Here is a 23,639-nt window from a genome sequence, read left to right on the forward strand (position 1 = left end):
CTCCTCCCCCCACCCCGAAAAAAGTATCCGATTTTTCACGCTTGCCATCGCCCTAGAACACATTGGCAAGCACAAGGGGCAGCTGTTTGGTCATGCCTAAGGCTCTACCAAATTCATGGTCCATTTTTGTAAATTTCAAAGTCATAGCATTTTAAAAATCTTGAATTTAGTGGTTTCAGATATTTCAATCTTAAATTTCACAGTTGTAACAAAGCATGAATATATACTTGAAAACAGCAACCTATTAACATATAAAGCCCTTATGTCAACATTCCTCAAAGTGGGGTTCTCAACCCAAGAAGGGGTTGCAAGGCTATTGTGGGGAGGAGAGTTGCAGTATTGTTACCTTTGCTTCTGTGCTGCCTTCAGACGGGGTGGCTAGAGAGCAGCTGTCTGGATGCCCAGCTCTGAAGGCAGCACTGCCACCAGCAGCAGCACAGAAGTAAGGGTGGCAGTACACCATACTCTCTAGCTGCTCAGCTCTGAAGGCAGTGCAAAAGTAAGGGTGGCAATATGGCAGTACCCCTCCAATAGCTTTGCAGTTCTTTTTGGGTCAAGACCCCCGTTTGAGAAACATGGTACTTCTGTATACTTTCCCCCTGTAGTATAGTCTATAGGGTAAGAGTACACAAAACACCAGGTTGCCCGGTCCATGACACGTTTTTCATGGCCATGAATTTGGTAGTACCTTAGTCATGTCACAGCCTCAGATCCCACACCTAGGGACTCCCTGACAGGTGTCACCCTAGCTCCCCCGCATGCCAGTTGTGACAAGTTACTGCTATATCCTATTCTATTAAGTTTATGTTTTATCTTGGGCTGAGACTGTATGTAACCTCTTGGGGGGGATGTGACGTATGAAACCTGGGAGTTCAAAATACTATATTGAAAATGGGCCAGACAAGTGTAGACAGTTGGGACAATAAATGTTAAGTGGATTTCCTGGGAATACTTAGGGAAAGGTTAATGCAAATTCCCCAACTCTGGTTATGCACAAACCCCGCCTTTTATGCCCTAAGGAGAAGGTGAGTGCCTGCTGATTACCTGTTACAGAAGGCCAAGATCAAAGGCACAAGCGATATACAGAAACAGCTCGTCTTCCCAGCCTGGGCTCTGGTTCTTTGTTGGATATGAACTTGTAACCACAGGAAAAACCCAGTTGTGGATTTTGAAGGACTGACACCTACCGGAGCCCTAGGTTGGAGTTGGGGGGATGACCTCTGGTAAGCTTTCTGGCATGCATGTAGGTTCTTTTATTGTTTTAATGTGCTTTCGCTGGAATGCTTTTACCTTAAGAACAAATGTGCTTGCTTAGCCGGAATTAGGTGGTAACTTACACCTCTGGGCAATACGCTGGGCATAGCCTCTAGAGAGAAAGCAAAGCACAGATGCTGTCCTTTTAGGCAGACTGGCTTGCTGGGAATTTGACATGGTAAACCAGGGGACAGTGTAGCCTTAAAATTCCTGGTTAGGAAAGCGTGAGACACGGGTCTGCGCCCAGGAGACATGATGACTGGGAGGTGGAAGCTAACATGGACCATGCATGGGGAGAGCTGGTACAGCTATCCTGAAACTGTGATATCAGCACCCGCTACCTGAGTGCTCCCATTGACCCTGTCAGGCAGTAAGCACGTCCCTCCTGAGCCCCCTGCCGACCCACAGCTGGTGCCAAGTGCACCCCTTACCCCCTGAGAAATGCTACCTCAGACCCCTCTCCTCACCAAGGACCCTGACCTCCTATTGGGCCTGGCTTAGGGCCCAATCCTGCAAGTTCCCCATTGGGCTTCCCCTGTGAGGTTCTGAGGAGAGCCAGTAGCCCACCTTCAATTCTGTGTACACATGTCAAGTTAAGAAGAGCAGCTCTTCCCACCCTGGAGTGGAGGAAGCAGGGTCCATTTCAAAGGTGTTTATTTACTGAAAATCAAAGAGCAACACAAGACAGGTTTTAAAGTACAATGGGAAATAAAAGAGTCCTGCAGGGGCTGTTATCCAGGGTGGCTTGTTCCTAAAACAGGGAGTTGGGGGGTTTCTCTCAAACAAGCCTTTTGTGAGACTATGCAGAACCCCTGATTGTAGGGATTGGTCCAGACTAGAGCCAACACCTGCCAAGTCAAATTCTGAGACCACTTCTGGATCTAAATGTTGTGGTTTGAACCCGTCTCTGTCGACTTTCCAGGACACTAATGTCATGTTCAACAGTGCAGAGAAACCAGAAGAGCTTTTGCCTCTGCAGCTCCTGCCGGTTGAAAGAGCCTTCTGTATCTCTCCACACCTCTTGGACTCACCGGATCCTTTGCAGCCTGAGCTGAAATCCTCTCCTTTCCCTCCTGCCTGGTCATTCCTCTCTCCCTTTGCTAACATTTGAACTGGGTGACTGCTCTATCAAACTTTCTAAGGGTTCCGAGACCCATTGTGTGCGACAGCCGCTGGTCAGAGTGAAAATGAGCAAGCGAGTAGGGCAGAGACTGGCTGTTTCACAGGCACTGGGACACATAGACGTGGGCAGTGGTGTCCCAGCGACAGTCTGGCTCTGGTGTGAAGAGTTTTTTGCCTCTGTTACATTGCACAAGGGGGCCCTGCGTCCCCTTGGAGCAGCTGTGGTGAGTGCAGCAATTTGTGTGCCTTGATCACAGCCCTGTGCGTGAACCGTTCTGTCACAAGGCTGGAAGAACCCCTTGCCGCTGATACACCATCTACCTTCACTGGGGAAAGAAAACGCACTGGGGAAATCCTTCATTGGGAACCCATGGGTAGGGATGGAAGGGATGGGAGGTGCTCCACCCTGCAGCTCTCTGAGCCTCTCATGCTGGAAGATCAGTGCTGATAAGGGGTTCTTGGGTTCTAGTGCAATTTGTGGTGGGTTCTGAACCTTACCCGTAGCCTGGGGCTGCGAGAGAACTTGGCTTCTGAATCACACTGGGGCCAAAATATGATTTTAGTTGCCAGAGATATGGGTCTGAATGTTCACAGTGCAGCTCTCTGCGCTATGCACACTGCATGTCCATGTGTGTCTCTACCGTGTGGGTGTGTCTACATGCCTAAGCCTTTGTGTGCATCTCCATAGCTGAATATTTGTGTGTTTATAGCCCGTGCGCGCGCGCACACACACACACACAAATATTGGGTATGTGTGCATTGAGCGTGCCCATGTACAATGCTGTGGGCATACATGTGTGCCCCCGGTGTTTGTGTGGGTGCTCTGGCATGTGTGAAACCTCACAGCCCTCTGGGTCACGCAGCTCTTTCGTCAGCACTCATAAAACACACGTCACCTGTGCTCGGAGAATCAAGAAGAATCAGCTGCATGAGTGTGTGCTCCAGAAACACGTAAACACCATCACTGGCGTGAGGGAGAGAGACGAGTTTCTGCTGGGGTTAGGCTGTGATCCAAAGGCCTGGGCCTGAGCTGTGAGTCTCTGAGGAGCTAATGTACAGGGACCATTCCCCCCCACCCCGCACATCCCAAAGTGAGGACGCCACCAACCCTGGCTCAGGGTCTCGTCATGGCTGCTGCTGGTACTGGCCCTCTGTGGCAGTGAAAAAGTCCTCAAGAACGCTCTTCATGTACTCGAAGGTGGGGCGCTCCTCTGGGCTCTCCTTCCAGCAGTGCATCATCAGTGTGTATAGCTCCTCTGGGCAGTTGTCGGGCTGAGGCATTCGGTAACCACGCTCCAAGTTCTGTATCACTTCTGGGTTAGTCATCCCTGTGGTCACAACACACAGCCCCAAATTAGGAACCGACCGAGACAGAGTGCAATTTACATACCCCAGTTCTGGGAGAGGAGAAGCTGTGCCCTTCCCCACAGCCTGTGATCCTGCACTATTCCCTGCTGCACCTCTGGCTGAGCCAATATGGGACTGGAGTAGCTGGGTGCGTCTTCACCGTGCCCTGCAACACCCCCTCCTGGGTGGTGCTGCAGTATAGGAGATGGATCCATCCCTTGACAGTCAGGGATCCTACTATTTTTCCAACTTTATGTGGCTGATGAAATATATTAGAATTAGGTCAAAATGGCCTTGCACTATTAACCTAGAGAGATACACAGGGTGAAACAGCAGAGTGTGTCTACACACACACACACACACACATGTGCACACGACCCCTTTCTGCTGATGCTGATGGGACTGGGTGTGCTGCTGTGAATCCTGACCTGGATAAGGGATCCGTCCATAGGTGACAATCTCAGTCAGGAGGATTCCAAATGACCAAACATCAGACTTGATGGTGAACGTCCCATAATTAATGGCTTCTGGTGCTGTCCATTTAATGGGGAACTTAGCTCCTGAAATACACAAAGGGATTTAAAAAAAAAGGGTTAAGAGTGACCTGGGGCCTTCCCCACCTGCCCTCCCCATCACTTAGACTCATCCCCTTCCATCCCCATCACTGCCCATCTCAGAGATGTGTCAGCACACTCAATGGCTTTTGGGAGCTTCACGATGGCCTGGGCAGCCCATGCTTGGGGCAGCAATTGGGAGATTGGTTGCTTGTTGTTTTAATTCCCATCCCTGCTCAGCCTGCTGGGGCATAAAAAACAGAATTCCCAGACCCAACATCTCCAGCCCCTCTGGAAAAATCTCTGACAATATTCACAGGAATCAACCCCCCACCCCAAAAGGCCCCTAACTAGATTCTACACTGGCACTGTCGGAGGTTTTATTATTTGGAAGTGCTGTTCTCGTTTGTCCAACCTGCAGGGTTATGGGCAGTTTTATCCATTTCTACAAACGCCACCATTCTAGCCATCAGTAAAGAAAAGCTTTAATCCAGGGGACGTGTGAGCAGGGCCCTTGTCAAGGTGTTATGGCGGGTTTTTAAGGCCTCACAGCTCCCAGCACTGCAGAGCTAAAACCTTGCACAGGGTTTTAAACAGTGACTCCGAGTCCAGAGGGATAAGGGGAGAAAGGGAGAACAAGCATGCTCAAGACTCTAAAGCAGAACATACGGGGACAATATGATGAGTGCTAAGGACAGCTGACTACAAGGTAATTAGCTATAGATCCCTGCACTGTTGCATCAGGCTGGCTGACTCTTTCCATGCTCCCAGCTTTCTACACTGGGCTCGTGCCATGGTTTGTGATCCGCACACTCACTCCTGTCAGAGCCAATCCAGAACCTGCGATGATCACAAGCTGGAAGGAGAAACTGAGAAGCCTAAAGGCTACAGAAAACTCGCGGAACCTGACTTTGTAACCAAGGGAAACAAACTGAAAGACATGCTCTTCTTCCCTGCACAAAATGGTGTGGCCCCGAGCCAGCGCGAAAGCTGTGCCTCTCCTCGGAGAAAGGAAGGAGGTGGTAGCAAGAGCTAATGGCAAACCTGAGCCACTGAATCACACAAGGACCCAGGGTATAAAAACATGCTTTGGCACCGAGAAAGATACCCTAGACACACATCACAGAGCATTGATGTGCAGACCTGGGCGTCATCTGCACATCTCACCATGGCCCCAGAGTTACTGAAAATGACCTGAGCGATGGAACCAGTGGGTCCCCGCCCAACCCTAGAATAGATGCCAACACTGGCCTTTTAGTGCTGGCTGTTCCTGCAGGATCCAGCAGAGAGGGCTCTAATCCTACAGGACTGATGTGAGTTACAGGGCAGTCAGTCTCCAGTGGAGCAGCCCCTCTGCTCTAGAGAGGTTACAAATTTTTCACCCTGCTGCTCTTGCTGGCCTGCGTGGGGGGCGCAGGGGGCAGCCAAATTGTTCTCTCCACATGTGTCTAGGTCCCTTACTGAGGAAAACAGTCATGACCTCATAACCTGTAAAGGTCCTGCTCTCACACTGGGAGGGACTGTGTCCAGACCTCAAACCCCCTCTCCCCCCATCCCACTTTGGATGGGGATTATTTCCATAGCCCCTTCCCTCAAGTCATACGCTCTCCCCCAGAGCTCCCCCCCCCCCGCAGCCTACCATGAGTGGAGGGCTGTCTCTGCACCCCTGAACCCTTTCCCTCACACTTCAGTTACACCAGAACATTTGAGCAGAGCCTCCTGCCCATCCTGGCCAGTGCCAGGTCTCAGCCCCGCTCCCGGCTCTGGGAGACGCCAGCCTGTTTCTTCCAGAAACGGCCAGGAGATGTTCTCTGCCGCAAGATGCTCGGAGCTTCTGGCTGAGGCAGCTCCAGGTCCCAGCTCGCCTCTGCAGGACCTACCCACCAGGCCCAGCTCAGTCAGCACTGCAGCATCCTGTGTAGCTCGGGCTCACCAAGAGCTGCAAAGAGCTCAGATACACAGGGGCGACAGGTTGCTTGTGGTGGGCTCCCACTTCCTCACAGGGCCGGGATGTTACTGCGAGGCTGTGGGTGTCTATATTGAGCCTGCTTCTGCTCTACCCCCTGCAGGAGCAGAGAGACGCAGAGAGATGCATCAGGCCGGCATCCTCCCACGAGCTAGAGGTTCCAACGCTACATGCATGGGTGGCGGGGGAAGAGGTTCGCTACAGCTCACCCTCTGTGCAAGGCATTCACGAGCAGTGATCAGTACCTTGGCCGGTAACCTCGTGCGTCCCTCAAACACTTTCCACAGCAGAGCTGCACAGTCTCACTGAAATGCAGCTGTCTGTGAGGTGGAGGGTAGTCACGTGGAGCAAAACCCTGACTTTTCAGAAGTGCCCTGGGGTCTTTAATATCCATGCAGAGAGGAGGATTTCTAGATTCCCCCCGATGACCCACCCAGGGTAAATGGCACGAAATCCAATTGCTGTTGATGATAGATATTAGTCAGCTCTGGAGGGGTTTGAACTCACAGCTGCAGGAGCCTGTTTCAAACCTGGCCACCTGTGAATGCTCCTGTTTAGGGGGAGCTGAGGGGATTCCTCCACCCCTCTAGCTTGTCCAGATCCTCCTCCCCATCCTGCTACCCAAGGGCAGAACCAGGGCGATCAGGGAGGTGTGAAATCCACCCCACTCCTCTGATCAGCCAGCAGAGGAGAGGTGCTGCAGGAAGGGGAAGTTAGAAGCAGCCAGGGGTTTCATGGGGGCAGGAGACACCCCTAAACTGGATTTGGAGAATCAGATTGAGAGAGAAGCTGGGGCAATTGTCCCTGCAACCTCTCACTGGGCACATCAAACACAACACCGCTGCCCTGCTGCAAGGTCCCGTTCCAGCCTTGGGATCTCTGTCCCCCTGCTGTCAGGGCCCACACCCGCCCGGGGAACCCCACCACCCTGCTTCCCAGAGAGGGGCACCCCAGCTGGTAGGGTGGAGTGGGGAATGTGGTGTACGCACCCTCCCGTGCCGTGTACTCGTTGTCCTCGATGAGCCGAGCCAGCCCAAAGTCAGCGATCTTACAGCAGAGGGTCTCTGATACCAGGATGTTGGCAGCTCGTAGGTCGCGGTGGATGTAATTCTTCTCCTCGATGAAGGCCATTCCCTCTGCGATCTGGGGTGGCAGGGGCACAAGGAAGACTGAGGCTTTGCTCCTGCTATCTCAGTTCCACCCCCACGCTGGTTGCTCTCCCCTCAGCTATCGTCAAGCGTGCCCTGCAGATCTCATGTGGTGGCCAGAGTCGGGCGTGGGGTGCAGAGGAGAAGGAAAGACACAGAGGGGAGATTCCTACTCCATTGGATATGGGGAGGGGTTAGTTACTGACAGTAAACATGAGGGAGTGATGGCCGCTGGGGCAGGGCAGGCAGGTGCTGGACAAACTCCTTCCACCCTAATGCTGCCCATGCCCCTCGGTTCTGACCAGCAGCCTGCTGCTATTCCTGCCCTGCCCCTACCCCACAGCTCTGCCAATGTCCCTCCATCCTGACGTGCAGCTCCCGCATTGTCCAACCCTCAACCGTTCAGTCATGATGAGGTGTGTCAAAATGCAGGGTTCTGGTTGGATGGGCCCATCCATTTCCAGGGTATCAGGTTGAGACCTGCTCCCATCACTTGAGCACAAAACCCTAGGGAAAATTAACCCCCCATGCCCCCGGAGACAGACTCTGCCAGCTCGTCCCCAGCCTGGCATCAGCCCTACCCGGCCCCCGGCTCCTGGCGCTTCGCCTCCTCACCTGCGCTGCCATATCCAGCAATTTGTTAATGGTGAGTCCGATTCCTTCGGGGGTCTTGAGAAAATCCACCAGGCTCCCTGCAACAGGACCAGTCCCAGTCAATGCCAACTCTGCCCTGAGGGCAGCCCTCTTGGGAACCAGCTCGGCCGCCCTCAGACCCAGCACCAGACAGTCTCCGTCCATCAGGGCAGGGCATCTCAAAGGTGTGAGCAGATCCAAGGCCTCCATATGGCCTGGGTTGTTCAGACAGGAGCAGGGACTGATTTGCTAAAACTCCACCTGGCTCGGTTGGATGAACAATCAGCTAGTGCGGGACCAGGCTGGGTTGGGTTCACGGGGTGGGGAAGGAGGTTACTGCTCCCTTTGCTGGGTTGCCATCATGTGATTTCCCTCTGAAGCCATGAGCTTGCCCCATATAACCCCTCCTCCCCGCAATTGCTCCACAATCAATTCACACACGCAGGCACCATGCAGTGTGAACTGTCCCCATAACGTCAGACCTGGGACCCTCTGAGAAACATTCCCCAAAGACCCCTATAAGCCCCCATCGTCCCATGGGAGGCTCATACTGAGAAATCAACTCCTTGCAAACTTCTTGACCCAGGTCTAAAAATAGACTTGAACAACTCTGGAGTTGGCTGGGCAGCCTGGGTCCCATCAGCCTTTCTGCTCAACAGCCAAACATAACAGGCAGGCGTGTTTCCTCTGGCAGAGCCACCAACTCTCAGAGGAAAGGAGCGTGACTCTGCCATGGAGCCGGCGAGACAGAGAAGGGCCATGCTGCACCCTTGGGATTTGCTCCTTGTGACTCTTGCTTAGCAGCCCTCGGAGAACTGGACTCCTGCCTTCTACGACACTCTTAAGAACATAAGAACAGCTGTACTGGGTCAGACCAAAGGTCCATCCAGCCCAGTATCTGTCTACCGACAGTGGCCAATGCTAGGTGTCCCAGAGGGAGTGAATCTAACAGGTAATGATCGAGTGATCTCTCTCCTGCCGTCCATCTCCACCCTCTGACGAACAGAGGCTAGGGACACCATTCCTTACCCATCCTGCCTAATAGCCATTAATGGCCTTAACCTCCATGAATTTATCTCATTCTCTTTGAAATCCTGTTATAGTCCTAGCCTTCACAACCTCCTCAGGCAAGGAGTTCCACAGGCTGACTGTGCGCTGTGTGAGGAAGAACTTCCTTTTATTTGTTTTAAACTTGCTGCCCATTAATTTCATTTGGTGACCCCTAGTTCTTATATAATAGGAACAAGTAAATAACTTTTCCTTATTCACTTTCTCCACACCATTCATGATTTTATAGACCTCTATCCTATCCCCCCTTAGTCTTCTCTTTTCCAAGCTGAAAAGTCCTAGCCTCTTTAATCTCTCCTCATATGGGATGCATTCCAAACCCCTGATCATTTCAGTTCTTGCCAGGAAGCTCACAGCTCTGCTGAAGCTTGGCATGGAGTGGAGGCAGGCAGGAAAGGGAGAGCTATCTATAGGTCTTGTCTCTCCCTATTCCATCCAGCTGGCCTCCCTCCTCCTCTGCCAGGATTAGTTTGTCCAGGTTCACTGTCACACACTCTGGATAATGGAAGTTGTGACCCAAACCCGCTGCTCTTGGCTCTCAGAGCAGGCGAAGGAAATGAAAGACTGCATGAGACAATAGGCATTGCCTGCCGGAGGGACTAGAATAGCCCCAGCACCACGAGCCCAGGGTGGTTTCCTGTCTCATTAGTAATGAGGCAGGGGAACGCCAGGCTCAAGGTCAACTCTCCAAGGGACTGGGAAGTTCAGATGGAGCTGTTCCTCAGGCCCAATTCCAGGGGAAAAAGCAGGACAGGGCATTTGAAAGGCTTTGCAGTAACAGTGCCCCCCTTGGGACCACTTCCACCAAGCAATGCTCTGCAAACAGCCACTGGATAAGTGCCAAACCCTGTAACCACCAGCTGGCTGCATTCATCCCCATGCTAAGGCTGAGGAAACCGAGGCACAGGGCATTGGAGTGACTCACCCAAGGTCACACAGTGAGTAAGTGGCAGGGCTGGGAACAGAATCCATGCATCCTGGTGCCTGTGTCACTGTTCTAACAGCTGGACCACACTTCTGCCTACTCAGTCTCTCAGTAGAGCACCGTCTGGGGGCGGGGGGCACTGGGAATCGAGCAAGAGCTGTAGGCACCCGCAAGCTGAGCACAAGCCTGGAGGAAGGGATGGAAGCCTCTGGATGAGCCTGTAGGGCTTTACTGGCCTCCCCCAGGTCTCGTTCTCTGCTCTGGGCTCCCTGCCGGTTCTTGCTTCAGATGCTCCACAGCTGAAAGTCTCTGCACAAAGCAAGAGGGTAGCAGGGAGCTGCAGGGGTGCTGGCTGGTGGATCTCCCCAAACTGATGGCAGCTCCTCAGCAGGCCAGGCTGGGCCTGGCTCCCCACCCCGCAAGTCTCCTGGGGAGTGCGCGGCTCGGGATGGCAGGGTCGCTCCCAGCGGGCTCACCTTTCTCCATGTACTCCGTGATGATGTAGATGGGCTCCTGAGTCACCACGGCGTAGAGCCGCACCAGCTTGGGGTGCTGCAGGTTCTTCATGAGGTTGGCTTCTGCCAGGAAGGCGCTAGGGGACATGCTGCCCTGCTTCAGATTCTTAATGGCCACTTTGGTGTGACCGTTATAGTAACCTGCAGAGAGACGGGGCAGGGGGCAAGGAGGGAGAGGAGGCCCGTGTTACCGCAGTGAGTGGCTAGCACGATCTTCCTGCCACTACACTGTCAGCCTGGGGCCCAGCCGGCATTGCTGGAAGAGAGCTCACAACGGCGGGGACTTGGGGCCAAGCCATCTCTGGTGTGACACCATTGACTTGCCCTCCACCAAGGGAGCTCACATAGCTGGGGTCTCACGGAGCAGTGAGTGGGGGGCATTGGAGATGCAAAGACCAGGCAGCCCCTCCAGTCTATGCCCAGAGAGAGGAGACAGCAGGTACAAAGCAACTGTGTGTGGGAGATGCAGCTTCGCGATTTGCACTTACTCCCTTGGGGGGGAATCTCTAGTCACATTTCGACCCGGAGGCAGGGGAGTTACTCATGGTTCTTGGTCAACGAGAGAAAGGAACCCGCTGGGGTCTGACCTTTCATACCCTGCCCTTCAGAGCCACAAGCTCCTGGACCAGGATAGCTAACCCCACCTCTCCCCCTCTCCTCCATTCCCAACAGCCATCTCTGTCCTCAGTCCTCACCCCCATCCTGCAAACCCCTCCTCAGCCAGGCTGCAGTGATGGAGAACACAGGAGCAGGGCAGCCCAGCAGGGCCCGTGCCATTGTCTGAACCCACGGTCAAGGGTACTTAGAGTTGGGAGGGCCCATTGCAATGGCAGGCTCAATTCATGGGTTATGGTGCTGTGACAGGACCCCCTGCCGCCCTGCACCATGGCAACCCCTCCCTTCCGGCCAGGGGAGAGGACAGCAGCCACAGCGGGGAGCTTAGAGCCTCCTAGGGTGTTCCTCACTGGCACGGGGAGGGACAGACAAGCTCAGGCAGCAGGCCTTGCCTAGGTGTCTGAGGGAAGCCCCTGCCACAAAGTGCCAAGGTGAGACAGGAGACTGCGCCCTCCTGCTCTCCCTCCAGCTGCTGCACTACCGGGCGGTTTCACGATTTGCTCTTTTTGTCACAGTGCAGCTCAGAGACACAAGCCCTCGGAGCAGCAGCTGGGCCCGGATACCAGAACGACAGCCACAACAAGGGCCTTTCTGGTGCGCACGATTCTTATCAGCGCAGCACAAAACTGCCAACAGCTCCTATGCCAGGTGGGGTTCCACATGCCCAGAACATAGAGCCAGGCCCTCTATGCACCCGCTCTCCACCCTCTGCCTGGGACCGGGCAGCCCAAACCCAAAGGAAGCTGGGTTCTCTGTCCGAGCACTGGGACTCAGGCCTATCTCCACCAGGGGTTCTGGGCACCAGCGCACGAGGCCAGGGCGGGAGTGGAGGGGGAAGAGGCTGGGGGGATATTGAACCTCCTTTTCACCAAGGCAATACAACAGGCCTCAGGGGAAGGTCCCTGGAAAGGAGGGGAAAGAAGCTAGGAAGTGCTGAGCAGATCCAGGGCCCACTCGGAGGGCGTGAGTTCTGGACTGAAGCCGGAATTCAGGTGCTTTGAGGTCCAGCTCCCATGTTGCTCTGTGCTGCCATGTGCTGTCCTGGATTATTCGCTTGGCAGCCCTTGGACGCTGGATGAGAAATGCCCTCAGACAGGAAGCTCCACTGCCTGGGCAGCTCTGGCTGCTGTTTACCTAGAAATCCCTGGACCATGTTGAATTTCCCTTGAAAGCTGAAGTCCCTGGAGCACAACTGACGTGGCTTTCCACTGGGATTGCTCCCCCTGGAGTGTTAGCCAGACTGACCCCTGGGGTCATGCCCCCCGGCACACACCACCTGGAGTGCCAGCCACCCTGCACACCCCAGAAGCACCGAGGCCGACGGCCTTTTTCACTATTGCAGCCTTGCAAGAGCCAAGATTTTCAGCTGTGCACTGGGGTGGAGGTTGCAGGCGCTGGGCCAGAGCACCCGGAGTGAGAGAAGAAGGAAGCAGGCTTGGCCTGCCTTACTAGCCAGTGATAATGGCACCACCCCTCCCTTCCTCTTCTTGGCAGCCGGAGTCTGGGGCGAGCCGAAAGTAAAGCAGCAGGCAGGGCAAGTAGAGTGTGTGTGTGGGGGGGAACCTAGCCACAAGGAGGGAACTCTGGCCACCTCCCTCCATGGCACCAAAGGCCTGGCGATGGGCAGGGCCAGGTGAGACACATCCTTCAGCAGACCCTGTGCCATCCCTCCTCTTTGCATCCCGCATGCTGTGTGGGACAGGATGCAGCTGGGCCTCTGGCCAGTGTAGCCTCGGCTGTGAGTGAGAAGCCAAAAGAAAGGGGAACAGACACTTGGGCTGGGCCTGGGACCCAGTCTCTGGGCAAGTCTCCTCCCCCTTGTGCCACTGAGCCTCAAGGTCTGTTTCTGCCTCTTTTCACTCTGGCCAGCCCTTCACCCTGGCGGGAGCGGGAAGAGGCTGCGCTGAGTTTGGGAGCTGGGCTTGTGAATCAGGGCTGGCTTTGTCCCTGGGAGGCACTGGCAGCCTCTATTTACCCACAGGACAGGCACAGCCCCAGAGGGGGGCAAGGAAGAGATGGCTTCCACCGGTCCCCTGCCCATGGGCCTCAACCTATCCCGCAGGCCGGTGCAGCGAGGGTGTCCAGCCCCATTGTTCCAATCCCGCTGCACCGTGCCTGAGTGTAAATGACAGCGTGAGGCACCGGGGAGCCAGGCCCAACAACGCAATTAGCCAAGGGCTAGGGGGGGCTTTTGCAACATAAACAGTTGACCCACTAGCAACTGGCCTGAGACCCTGCCCAACTCATCTCACATGGGGCAGCAAAGAGCCATCCAACGGAAATGACGTTGGATCCCTACACACCCGGGCTGGAGTAGGACCAGCAACCTAGGAGTATACTCCTACCAGGCCCCTGAACCTCCCTTCCCCACGCCGTCCTACGCTGTGTAGGGCAGAGTCCACAAGTCCACTAAACCCAGCAGCTCCTTTCAACCACAGCCTGCCTGGCAGAATCCCGCTAACTGTCCAGCACCCATCATCACTGCCCTGGGGGGGTCGAAAGCCTGCCCCTCCCCAAGGTTTTCGTTCAGTTCCTGCCATGCACCATTCCCCTAGAAGACAAAGTGCCCGAAGACAGTCCTGGAACAAGTCTAACCCCCTCACCTCTTCTCCCTTCTCCCGCTGGCCACAGCCCTGGGGAGAACTTCCTCCCAGGACGCAGATACAAGGAGAGGAGTTGAGTGAGCAATCAGGTGCCCTGAGGAAGTGCAACCACAGTGCCAGTTGGATGCAGGCGAGAGTGACAGTGGAAGGCAAGGGGGCAGAGAGCCAAGCAGAGGGCCTCCCCTCTGGGCCTCTCCTTGGTATTGCTAAATATACTGTAATAAACCCAGAGCCACTAAGGAATGCCCCAGCGGTCACTATTCTTCACCCCCTGGGCACCAGCAAGGATGGAACCCTGATCCCTCTGCACCAAAAGCACAAGCCTGCTCGAGCTGCAGGAGACTCTCCATTCCCTAGTGGCAGTATAGGGCTTATGACTCACAACTGATGAGTTTTGTTTCCATCCAGCAAAGGGCAGCGGTGTTTATGCACACTAGTCAGTCACAGTATTAAACCCATCCCCTAAATGTAGCTGAGATCCATGTTTATTCACAATGTGACCTCATTGTTTGGAGGCTGGAGGTTCTGCTGTCCTCTCGCCGCACCCCGGGACCCCTTCTCCAGCCCTTGGCTGAAGACGCCTGCAGGCAGCTTTTGGAAGCCTGTCAGGGCCATTCCTAAAAGCCAGCTGGAGAAGGATTCTGCACATAACCAGACATTCCCCTGGCCATGCCTGGGAGCTGAGCCCACCAGTGCCACCCCACACCCAGTGACTGGCCTGCCAGTCAGCGTCACCCACCTCTTGGCCAGTGTCATGGCTGCTGCTTTACTCACCCATCCAGACCTCTCCAAACTGCCCCGCTCCCAGCTTTTCCACCAGCTTGAGCGTCTCCCGAGGCACCTCCCATTCATCCTGCCACCAGGGCTTCTGCGGCTTCTGGTTCTGGCAGGGCTTGCCCAGGCGGGTGCATAACCCATCTATATTGCCTGCAGGGTGGGAAGCAGGGGAGGCAAATCAAGGGGTAAACATGAAGCTGCATGGAAGAGCAAAGGGGACGCATGCAGGACGGGGCGAGGGAGTGCAGCCATGGCCAGGCACTACACGTGCGGCTGTGCTGTCAGTGACTCGCGACCAGCTTTTGCAGATCCATTTGTCCAGGGCGAAAGCTCATTCGCCTTCACGAGAGGAGACGAAACACAGCTCAGCCTCAGAGACAGATGGCACGGTTCCCCCGTGCCAGCTTCTCCCTGCAGGAGGTGCTGTGGGGCACAGGGTCCGAGAGCTGTTGTACGTGTCCATGGGAGGTGGAACCGCAGTGGTTCCAGCGGTGATAAGTGGAAGTTTCAGTGCCCTCCCTCCCTTGGGTTGCTGTGACCTCTCCTGGCAGCACTCAGGGCTTACGTGTGTAATGCTCCACCAGCTCGTGCAGGCTGCTGAAGGTGATGCGCGGGGAGATGTAATACCCCCCATTGTCCATGTTTCGGATCTTGTAGTGCTTCACCATCTCGCCTTGGTTTTGGTCGAAGTCCCTCACTGACAGGGAGAAGGAACCTAGCAAGGCCAACATGAAACAAGGAATGAGGCCACTGCAGGCTTGGTCTCCTTTTCTCACCTTGAAGACTCCTGTCCCACAGATCCTGCTCCCAGCCCACCCTCCCCCAGGGGACTCCCGGAGCAAAGCTGGACCGTGCCAGGCACTGGAAGAGGTGCACCAACATGCCATAAGAGGTGGCTTCTCTTCAGGCCAGTGCTGAGTCCATTGGAGAGATGCCGGGGAATGCTGGCCAATAGAAGGCCAAATCCTGCTCCCATGGCTGTCACCACGACACCACAACTGGCACAAGACAGTCTTGTGTTCTGGGCTGTTTGCACCATCCCTATAGCCAGGGTAAGACAGTGCAGAATGGCAAGTATCTGCCCCTCTGCTTTATAACCTGAGCAGCTGAATGCCAGGAGGAGGGGACCATCCCCACATAAAGCCCAGGTGTGCAAACGTGCACACACACCCCTATAGGAAGAAGTGTGGTACAGTTCCTGGTTTGCTGGGAGGAAACTCACTGCCAGAAGCCCAGCTGGCACTGTCAGGACACTGCTATGGAGAAGCTCATGCTGACAGTAGCCCTAGTGGTTCAATCAGGCTACTAAAGAATTGGATTCCCCGTAGAGTAGCAGACAGCGTTAACACTGTGCATTCAGAGCACCAGGTAGGAGGCAGGCTCAGAGGTGCCAGACACGGGCGTCCGCCCTGGCCCTCCACTCACTGACTGCAAGTTACCTTTGGTGGATTCGCTCTCCCGGATCAGGAAGGAGCCATGTGTGTTCCCGGAGGCCAGGAGCTGTCGCTCAGCGTCCTTCCGGCTTAGGTTTTTGAAGAACCAGCTGCATAGACCAAGACAGAATTAGTACCATGCAGGCTTGTGCTTCCCTACCCCACTGCCTACCCCCATGCCAGCAGAGACAAACCAGAGATGCCTCGCTGTGCTCCTGGGGAGGACAGGAATCAGAGATCCATTGGGGCTCACATAGCCCAGTCCCCTCCTCCCCTAGGACCGGGGCCATGTTTCCTAGCCCTGCAGCCAGGCTCAGGGCAAATATGGCCAGGGCTGAGACTTCCCTCTGGCGGGGGGCACGGGCTGGGGGAAGAATACTGAACCCAGACAACACATCCACTCACGGTTCTGGCTCTAGGCTGTTCACCCTGGCGACGAAGTTATAGGGAATGTACCCTTCCTGGCCAGTGGTGAGCGACTGGGCCTTCCACCACTCCCCGCTCCTGAAACGTGACCAGAAGAAAGGCCAACATCAGCCCCCCAGTCCTGCTGGGGAGAGGCAGTTCCACGGACACAGAGGTCTGGGTGGAAAGAGGCCAGCGGGGCCTCAGACTGGCAGGGGGAAGATGCTCCCAGCTGGCTGGGAAGGTGGCAGACTGCCTGGTGATGCTGGCTCATTTGAGGGTCTTCCCTCTGCACACTTCTTACCTTAGTGCCCAATGGGCACGTCCCTCTCACTTGTAGCTTATTGCTAGATGCAGCCACATCCCCTTCTCCCTCCTCAAGGCAGGAGTGCAGGGCACCGAGGGCCCTGGCTGCCTCCAGTTCTGGGGTCCCACCAGGAAACTGCAGGCAATCGGCTGGCAGCAGGACCCCTCCCTGGCAGGTGCTTTTCCGGCAGCACTGACCGGCCCATGAGCCCGCAAGGCTGGCTGGAGAGAACATGCTCCAAATTGCTCTCCAATGCGTGGCTTAGTGTGAGTGGGGAAAAGGCAATAGACTTACTCCTCCAGAAGTCGGAGCGTCTCCCCTTTTTGGAGCCCCAGATCTCCATCGTGAGTTGGTTCATAGTCATACAAAGCGACCACTAGTTTATCTGGAAAGAAAAGCAAGAGATCTCTTTAGAGGTGGCTGGACAGAGGCGAGGTGCATCAGGGGCCTGACAGTGGCCTGTGGAGCCTTTCACCTCGAGGGTGCTAGTTTGGCCCTAGCTCCTGTCAATTAGCTATTGCCACTTGATGGCTGTTTGGTGGCTTACATGAAATGAGTTCGACAGGGTTCAACCCAGCGTCCAATGAGCGCTAATTGGAAGTCTTCACAGAGAGCTGAAAGTGGAATGGTTGTAAAGGCTAGAGCCCGAGTGGTGGCCCCTCTGGGTCAGAGTGGAAGAAGCCTGTGGCCGGGGGCAGAACTGGGGGGAATTCCGAATTTCTGTCCTATGGGAAATGCTGAGAATTCGAAACTGGGTTCTGCCCTGAATCAGGAGGAAAAGTTGAAAAGCCCAGAATTTTCCATGAAACAAAATATTGCACAAATCTTCCATTTCAGCCTTAGTGAAGCGTTCCATTTTGGCACTGATCTTTTTCACTGTTACATTCTATTCTATTATGACGGTGATCATTTCCCACAAAAAACAATGACGAAATGGACCCGTTCCTGCGAAAGGGTTTGATTTTGTACAAATCAGCGTTTGCCGACGGCGGACGCTTCCGCTGGAACATTTTCAACCTGCTCGAGGAGGGGATGAAACTTGCACTGGGGCTGTGTGCACAAAAGAGGCCTCTGTGCCCCACAGGCCGCTGCTCAGGTACCGTCCAAGAGCACTCAGTTTAGATCCACACAAGCTAGAGGGAGGACTGAGAGAGGAAGAAAAGCAAAGAGAATGAGGAAGATGATGGGCTTGACTCTCCCCTACACTACACCTTGCATTGTCTGTTACCCCCATGCACAGTGGAAATAAAAATTCTACCCTCCTTTTGCAGGGAGGTGAGCGATGGCACAAGATGCAGGCGAGAGAGGGTCCAGCTCAAGGTATCTCTATGAACGGCAACAGGTGAGTTATTGGGAGTCACGTCGCTAACATGCACTTTTCCTTTCCCACCGATGTGCTATCGTTCCACTAGCTGGGACTGACTCATTTGCACAGAACCCGCTTGCGGCTCAGAGTCTGAGCTGCTTCCCCAGCACTGGAGACCCCTCTTCCCCTAGTGTTCTGGTCTGCGGGTACCAACCTTGCATAGGAGAGCAGGGCGGAGAAGGAATTTCATAGGACACCAAAGGATCACGCACCTCAGAGCCATTGTGTATCAGCCTCTGGAGGGAAGAAAAGAGACCAGAGTGAAGGAGTTTCTTTAATTTTCTCTTCTAGAAGGAACTCCCACCCCCGCAGCCAGTTTCTTCCAGTCTCCCCCTCACACCGTCCTCTCAGCTTCACTTCCTCCCCAGCAGGGCATAAACAAGGGCTTCCCCTTCCATCTTCCTGAGTGAGGAGTTTCTCTGTGCTTTGGGGTCACAGGTTCCTCCTTAGCTATACGAGACCCTTGCATACTGGATCCCAAACACTCGGCACTGTGGAGCTTCTGCAAGTCTTAGCCTCAAGTACGGCCATTTCCTCCATCCATGCCAGTCCAAAAGGGCACGATCCCTATGAAAAGCCCCCACCCCGATGCTGTGATGAGAGGAGAGCTCTCCCTTGTCCTCACCTGGGGTTTACTAGCTGGGTCTATGGGGTAATTGCAGCGCTCACAGATGTCAATGTTCTCGATCCAATCTTCATCATAGTCAGAACTGCAGCAACAGCCCATGGTCCCTGCAGGAAGAAGGGGACGAGAGCCAGAGGCTGTGAAAAGAGAGAATCTGGATCTTCATTCCTCACCCAGAGGGACCTGAACATCCCAGCACAAACCAAATGCAAACGGGCACGTCCCTGGAATGCAGGCGACAGCCTCGCCACAAGCAACAGGTCTGGTTGGAATCCAGTCTCCTCCCTGGTTCTAAAGGAGGCCTCGATGGCATCAGACCCCAGAGGGCAGGGAAGAACTAGGTGTTGGCTCCTCCATAGGCACAGGGCTCAGTTGTGGGGCTGAGGCATAGCATGGGGCCATCGCCACCCAGAGGTATTTAAGGAGGAAATTATGTCTCTGGGCCTCCCCTCCCTTTCTAGGTTGATGTGTGGTCTTCAGTTGTCACTCAGTGCTTAAGGTGCTTGCCAGAGCTCTCCTATGCATACCAAGAGTTTCCCAGTGCCCTACCCAGCCTCTCTTTCTGGGACGTTCAGCCCGTAAAGGCGCAGGCCCCTTCGACACCACAATATATGTTCCTTGGAGGAGCAGTCTCTCAAGCTCTCCAGAGCATGACTGTGACCAGCCCTCCTGCAGGATGTGCAAAGGGCTGGGAGAGTCTGTACACGAGTGACAGCTGCCATCGTGGTTGGGGAGCTAAACCCAGGATCTCCAAAGCTAAAAGCGTGAGTCTTTATAGCTTGAGCTAAAGAGACATCCTCTATGGCAGGTGGCCGCACAGACTCTCAGCCTCTGTGCATCGAGCAAAGAGGGGGACAGCATTGACTGGTGGGTTCATGCGTGCCCCAGAGACTCTCACACTCACAGTAATTAGCTCCATCTATCTGAGGAGTGGAGGGGAGTTAATCAGTGGTAATATCCTCTTACACTTCAACTGCACTTCCCATCACAAGCCAGGCAAAGTGCTTTACAGACTTCACAGCTTGAGATATTAACTGCATATTCACTGCTTCGCCTACCACCACAGAAACGCAGCCATCTCTGGGATGGAACGTAGCTGCCGTTTTTCAGACCACAGCAACATTTGCACAAGAGTTTAGGACAGGAAGTGATGGAGCTGGGACTGTGAAGGGAATTGATGGAGGCCGAACGTAATTATCCACGTTGGAATCTGGCCAGGACATTGGAAGGATCACCTCTGATCATGCAAACAACATGATTGACTCGTTAATGACTGTAAGCAAGCAGGTCCTTGGTGTTATGCCTAAATACAGCATGACAGGGCCCTTAACATCACACGAAGACATTGGCTCAAAAGTGAACAGAGTCTGTCTCCTAAAGCACCAGTATCACCTTTTGTCCCCCTCCAGTACTGACCTAGTTTAACCCTGCATAGCCCTGGAGATCGCACAGAAATCAAGCCCCAAGTGGTGCAGCTGCAGATTAGTCTCAAGTAACTGTCTGCCGTTCAAAGGAGCACCACCGACACAGAGAGCAGTTTAGGAACTCCAGCCATTCAGCCCTTGAAAAGCCCATTCCCCAGAGAGGTCCCTGACGTCAGGAACAAGACCTGGGAGTAAGGTGACCAGATAGCAAATGTGAAAAATCAGGACAGGAGGTGGGGGGTAATAGGAGCGTATATAAGAAAAAGACCCAAAAATCAGGATTGTCCCTATAAAATCGGAACATCTGGTCACCCTAGCTGAGAAGACAGAACAAGACAAGCTGCCCCAGCCAGCAGAACCAGCTAGAGTGCCCAACCTTGGGAATTTGCATCTTCATCCCCTCTCTCATTTCAGGGGCCTGATCTTTGCATGCTGCTCTCAGCGGCATCCATGCAGAGGATGGACAATACACAGGCCCGGCGTGTGCTTCACATTCTCTCTGCTGGGGCGACTCCACTACTTCATTCGCTCCCATTTCCAGCTTCCCCATCCACTAAGGATGGACGAGAGTTACTAGCTGAAGCACTGGTGGGGGCACTGTTTGTTCCCAAGATGTACTCCAAGTCCTTCTGCCCTTTGGGACAAGTTTCCAGCCAGGGCCACAACTTTTGGATGGCTTCTGTTTTCAGGAGCGCAACTTGAGACCCCGGAGGCGTGATTTTCAAAGGTGCAGAGCACCCACCATTCTCAATGGTTTCAACACGCACGACTGGTTCCTCGTAATAAAGAATCGTCCAAACGGGCAGAATTGCCCCAGCAAACAGACTGACCCGGGCCCAGCATTTGAGACTACGAACGCTGAAGTGCTCCTGTAACGGCACACCCAGGAGTGTGGGTGGCACATACATACAAACATGTGGTATGTGCAAAACAGCAGGCGGGGGTTTCAGGGACGGTCTGGCAAACGCGGGCTTTGCCACCGGAAAGCGCCCTTTTCGCGTTAGCCGCACAAGCCACCTGGAAAGCATGGCCCTCCCACAAACGCTGATCACAGCATAAATCGGGGGGGGGGGGGGAAACGCCGCCCGGTGAGTCAGTCTGGAAAGATCAGCCCACAGCCACGGAAAAGCCTGGCTTAGGGTATCTCCCTCCTCTGCCTCCCTCGCCATCGGTCTGCCCCATACAGTGTCGAGCACCCCGGTTCCCTTTGAAATCTGTGAAGGGTGAAAGAGCTCAGAACTCACAGGTGCTGGGCCCTAGTAGTTTGGAATTTGTGCTGAGGGGCCTTGCCTGTCACTAAGGCTTCACGTTTATAGGTGCCAGACAACTGCGGAAGCTAAGATGAGAGATGGCTTCTTTCATAAAGACTGTCAGCTTCGTTCATTTCAGGTGGGCATGGAATGGGTGCTGCAAGGGGAGAGCCCAGTGGCACACACCAATCCCATGTCTGCAATGGCCGGGGAATGTTCTCTGGGGATAGGGAACTATGGCCCAGAGAGACTAAGTGACTTGCCAGAGGTCACACGGGGCATCTGTGGCAGAGCAGGGAATCAAATCTGTGTCTCTCTAGTCCTAGGCTTAGTGCCCTAACCATGAGAGCAGCCTTTGTCTCTCAGTGCTTGCACCTTGCGTGACCATCTGCACCTGGCATATAACCTTGTTTCTAGTGATATGAGAGCCTCTCCTGTTGCCCCCTGGAACAGCCTGCCTGTATCTCACTGTCTCATCAACTCACCATTTGTTTTCCATTCTTCCTCTGAGCACCTATCGGTTAGCCCTGGCTCTGGCTCCTTGATTCCCTCCCAGCGCTGGTAGCTATTCCTCTCCTGGAATAGCTGGTGCTGCAACTACACAAGCCATGTTAAAGTGCTGGTGCTGCGGCAGCGCTTTAATGTTGCCAGTGATGACGTGCCGGAAAACTTTTGTCGCTCGGGGGGTGTTTTTTCACACTCCCTGAATGACAAAAGTTTGAGCACTGAAAATGGCAGTGTAGACACAGACCTAGTGTGTAAGAATGAGTTCACAGCAGTCACAGGTAATACACCAGCCCCTGAGTCCCCCTGCCCTTTGGTATGGTGTGAAACACACAAAGTGAACAAGCTGAGAAGCTTGATTCTCCACTCAGTCAAACTGGCTTCACACCAGCATAGTTCCTTCTATTTGCATCAACTGGGATGAAAAATCAGGCCCAAAGAATTATTTTCTTTCTAGCATATTTCATCTCTGCTAATCTTAGACTTCCCTTGTAATAACAGCGGGGGGAGAGGGAATGACTGAAATGTGGCTTTTGCCATTGAGAGTTTCCCTTTAACTTCACGTTGGTATTATTTAAGTTGGCAAAGTATTTCGGGCTGGAGCAGAGGGGCGGACGCCTCAGCCAGAGGAGCGCCACTGACAGCCAATTTCAATATTGTCAGCCATGAGCATTCCAAAATCATGACTCGGGCCACTAAATAGCATGAGATGGGCTTAAAATCATGAGGTTTTTCTCTTTGTGTTTTGGGTTTCTGAGCCTTTAGGGATTTTTTTTGGCAACCATAAGAACTAGAAACTTATCATTTTTGTTTGTTTGTTTTTAATGAAACCCGAGATCCTCAGGCCATATCAGGATTTCCCAACCTGGGACTTTAAGAACACTAAATATCACGCAAGTGGAGATAAAATTGTGAGAGTTGGCCATATTGCAATGGACGCCAGCTGAGGCTCTGGCATGTGAACTGGTTTTTCCCAGGCTATGCTCTGGGTCCCTGTGTATTCGGATCAATTTGTCAAAAGTGGCCACTTATGCTGGAAGCCTCCTTTCTTGGGAACCCAACTGGAGACACCTGGGGCCAGATATTCAACACCCACAACTGGAATGACGTCAATGGGAGCTGTGTGTACTCAACACCAGGACCCAGGTGTCTCCGGCTGGGGTACTCACAATCAGAGGCAGCTTCTGAAAATGCTAACCTTGATCTGTTATCAGCGAGTGCATCTGTCCTAAAACAAAGTGGTGCAGCTGGTGAGCCAAGCTCATTTGTAATTGTTCTTTTCCCCTCCCTGGTGCAGCCCTGTGCTAATGTCTGTTTAAGCAGGCAGCAGGCAAGCACAAGGAGGTGGCTTTTCAAAGGCACAAACAGCAGTTAAGCACCCAACACTCAGCAACTTTCAATGGGACCCAGACACCTACTTGTCTTTTGTGCTCTTAAAAATCTCCTCCCAACAAGATGGGACACTGGCTGAAATGGGCTGAGCTGGCACTAAGAATTTTCTCTCTCGGGCACTTAGCTGGAGGGTTTTGGTCACATGCTCAGGGCCTAATCAATCATCATATTCAAGGTCAAGAAGGAATTTCCCCCTAGGTCAGATTGGCAGGGACCTTGGGGTTTTTTCATCCTCCTCTACAGCATGGGGTGCGGGGCGCTTGCCAGGATTATCTGGGTATAGCTCACTTAATCAATTTCCTGCCGTGGCAAAAGCCTTGGGGACTGGTTCACCTTGGTCCCTCCTGTTCTCTGCCTGTGGCACTCAGCAGTTTGGTCTCCTGAGGGCTGTAATACCTTTGGTCTG

At 53.9% G+C, this 23,639-nt stretch overlaps 1 protein-coding gene across 1 annotated transcript in view; it reads right to left on the reverse strand.

Annotated features, from left to right (window-relative positions):
* Positions 1-1,891: 1,891 nt before the first annotated feature.
* The window catches only part of LCK (LCK proto-oncogene, Src family tyrosine kinase), a 29,437-nt gene continuing 7,689 nt past the window's right edge, over positions 1,892-23,639 (reverse strand). The window contains exons 2-13 of the mRNA XM_032787806.2: positions 18,664-18,770; positions 18,193-18,274; positions 16,967-17,057; positions 16,366-16,464; positions 15,967-16,070; positions 15,093-15,242; positions 14,525-14,677; positions 10,494-10,673; positions 8,007-8,083; positions 7,233-7,386; positions 4,152-4,283; positions 1,892-3,704 (exon numbers count right to left, since the gene is read on the reverse strand). Coding sequence (XP_032643697.1) covers positions 3,502-3,704; positions 4,152-4,283; positions 7,233-7,386; positions 8,007-8,083; positions 10,494-10,673; positions 14,525-14,677; positions 15,093-15,242; positions 15,967-16,070; positions 16,366-16,464; positions 16,967-17,057; positions 18,193-18,274; positions 18,664-18,765 — 1,527 coding nt within the window. The 5' untranslated portion in view covers positions 18,766-18,770 and the 3' untranslated portion in view covers positions 1,892-3,501. The remainder of the gene's footprint in view (positions 3,705-4,151; positions 4,284-7,232; positions 7,387-8,006; positions 8,084-10,493; positions 10,674-14,524; positions 14,678-15,092; positions 15,243-15,966; positions 16,071-16,365; positions 16,465-16,966; positions 17,058-18,192; positions 18,275-18,663; positions 18,771-23,639) is intronic.

This window comes from Chelonoidis abingdonii, chromosome 25 (genome assembly GCF_003597395.2).
Source record: "Chelonoidis abingdonii isolate Lonesome George chromosome 25, CheloAbing_2.0, whole genome shotgun sequence".
In the NCBI taxonomy this organism is placed as follows: Eukaryota; Metazoa; Chordata; order Testudines; family Testudinidae; genus Chelonoidis; species Chelonoidis abingdonii.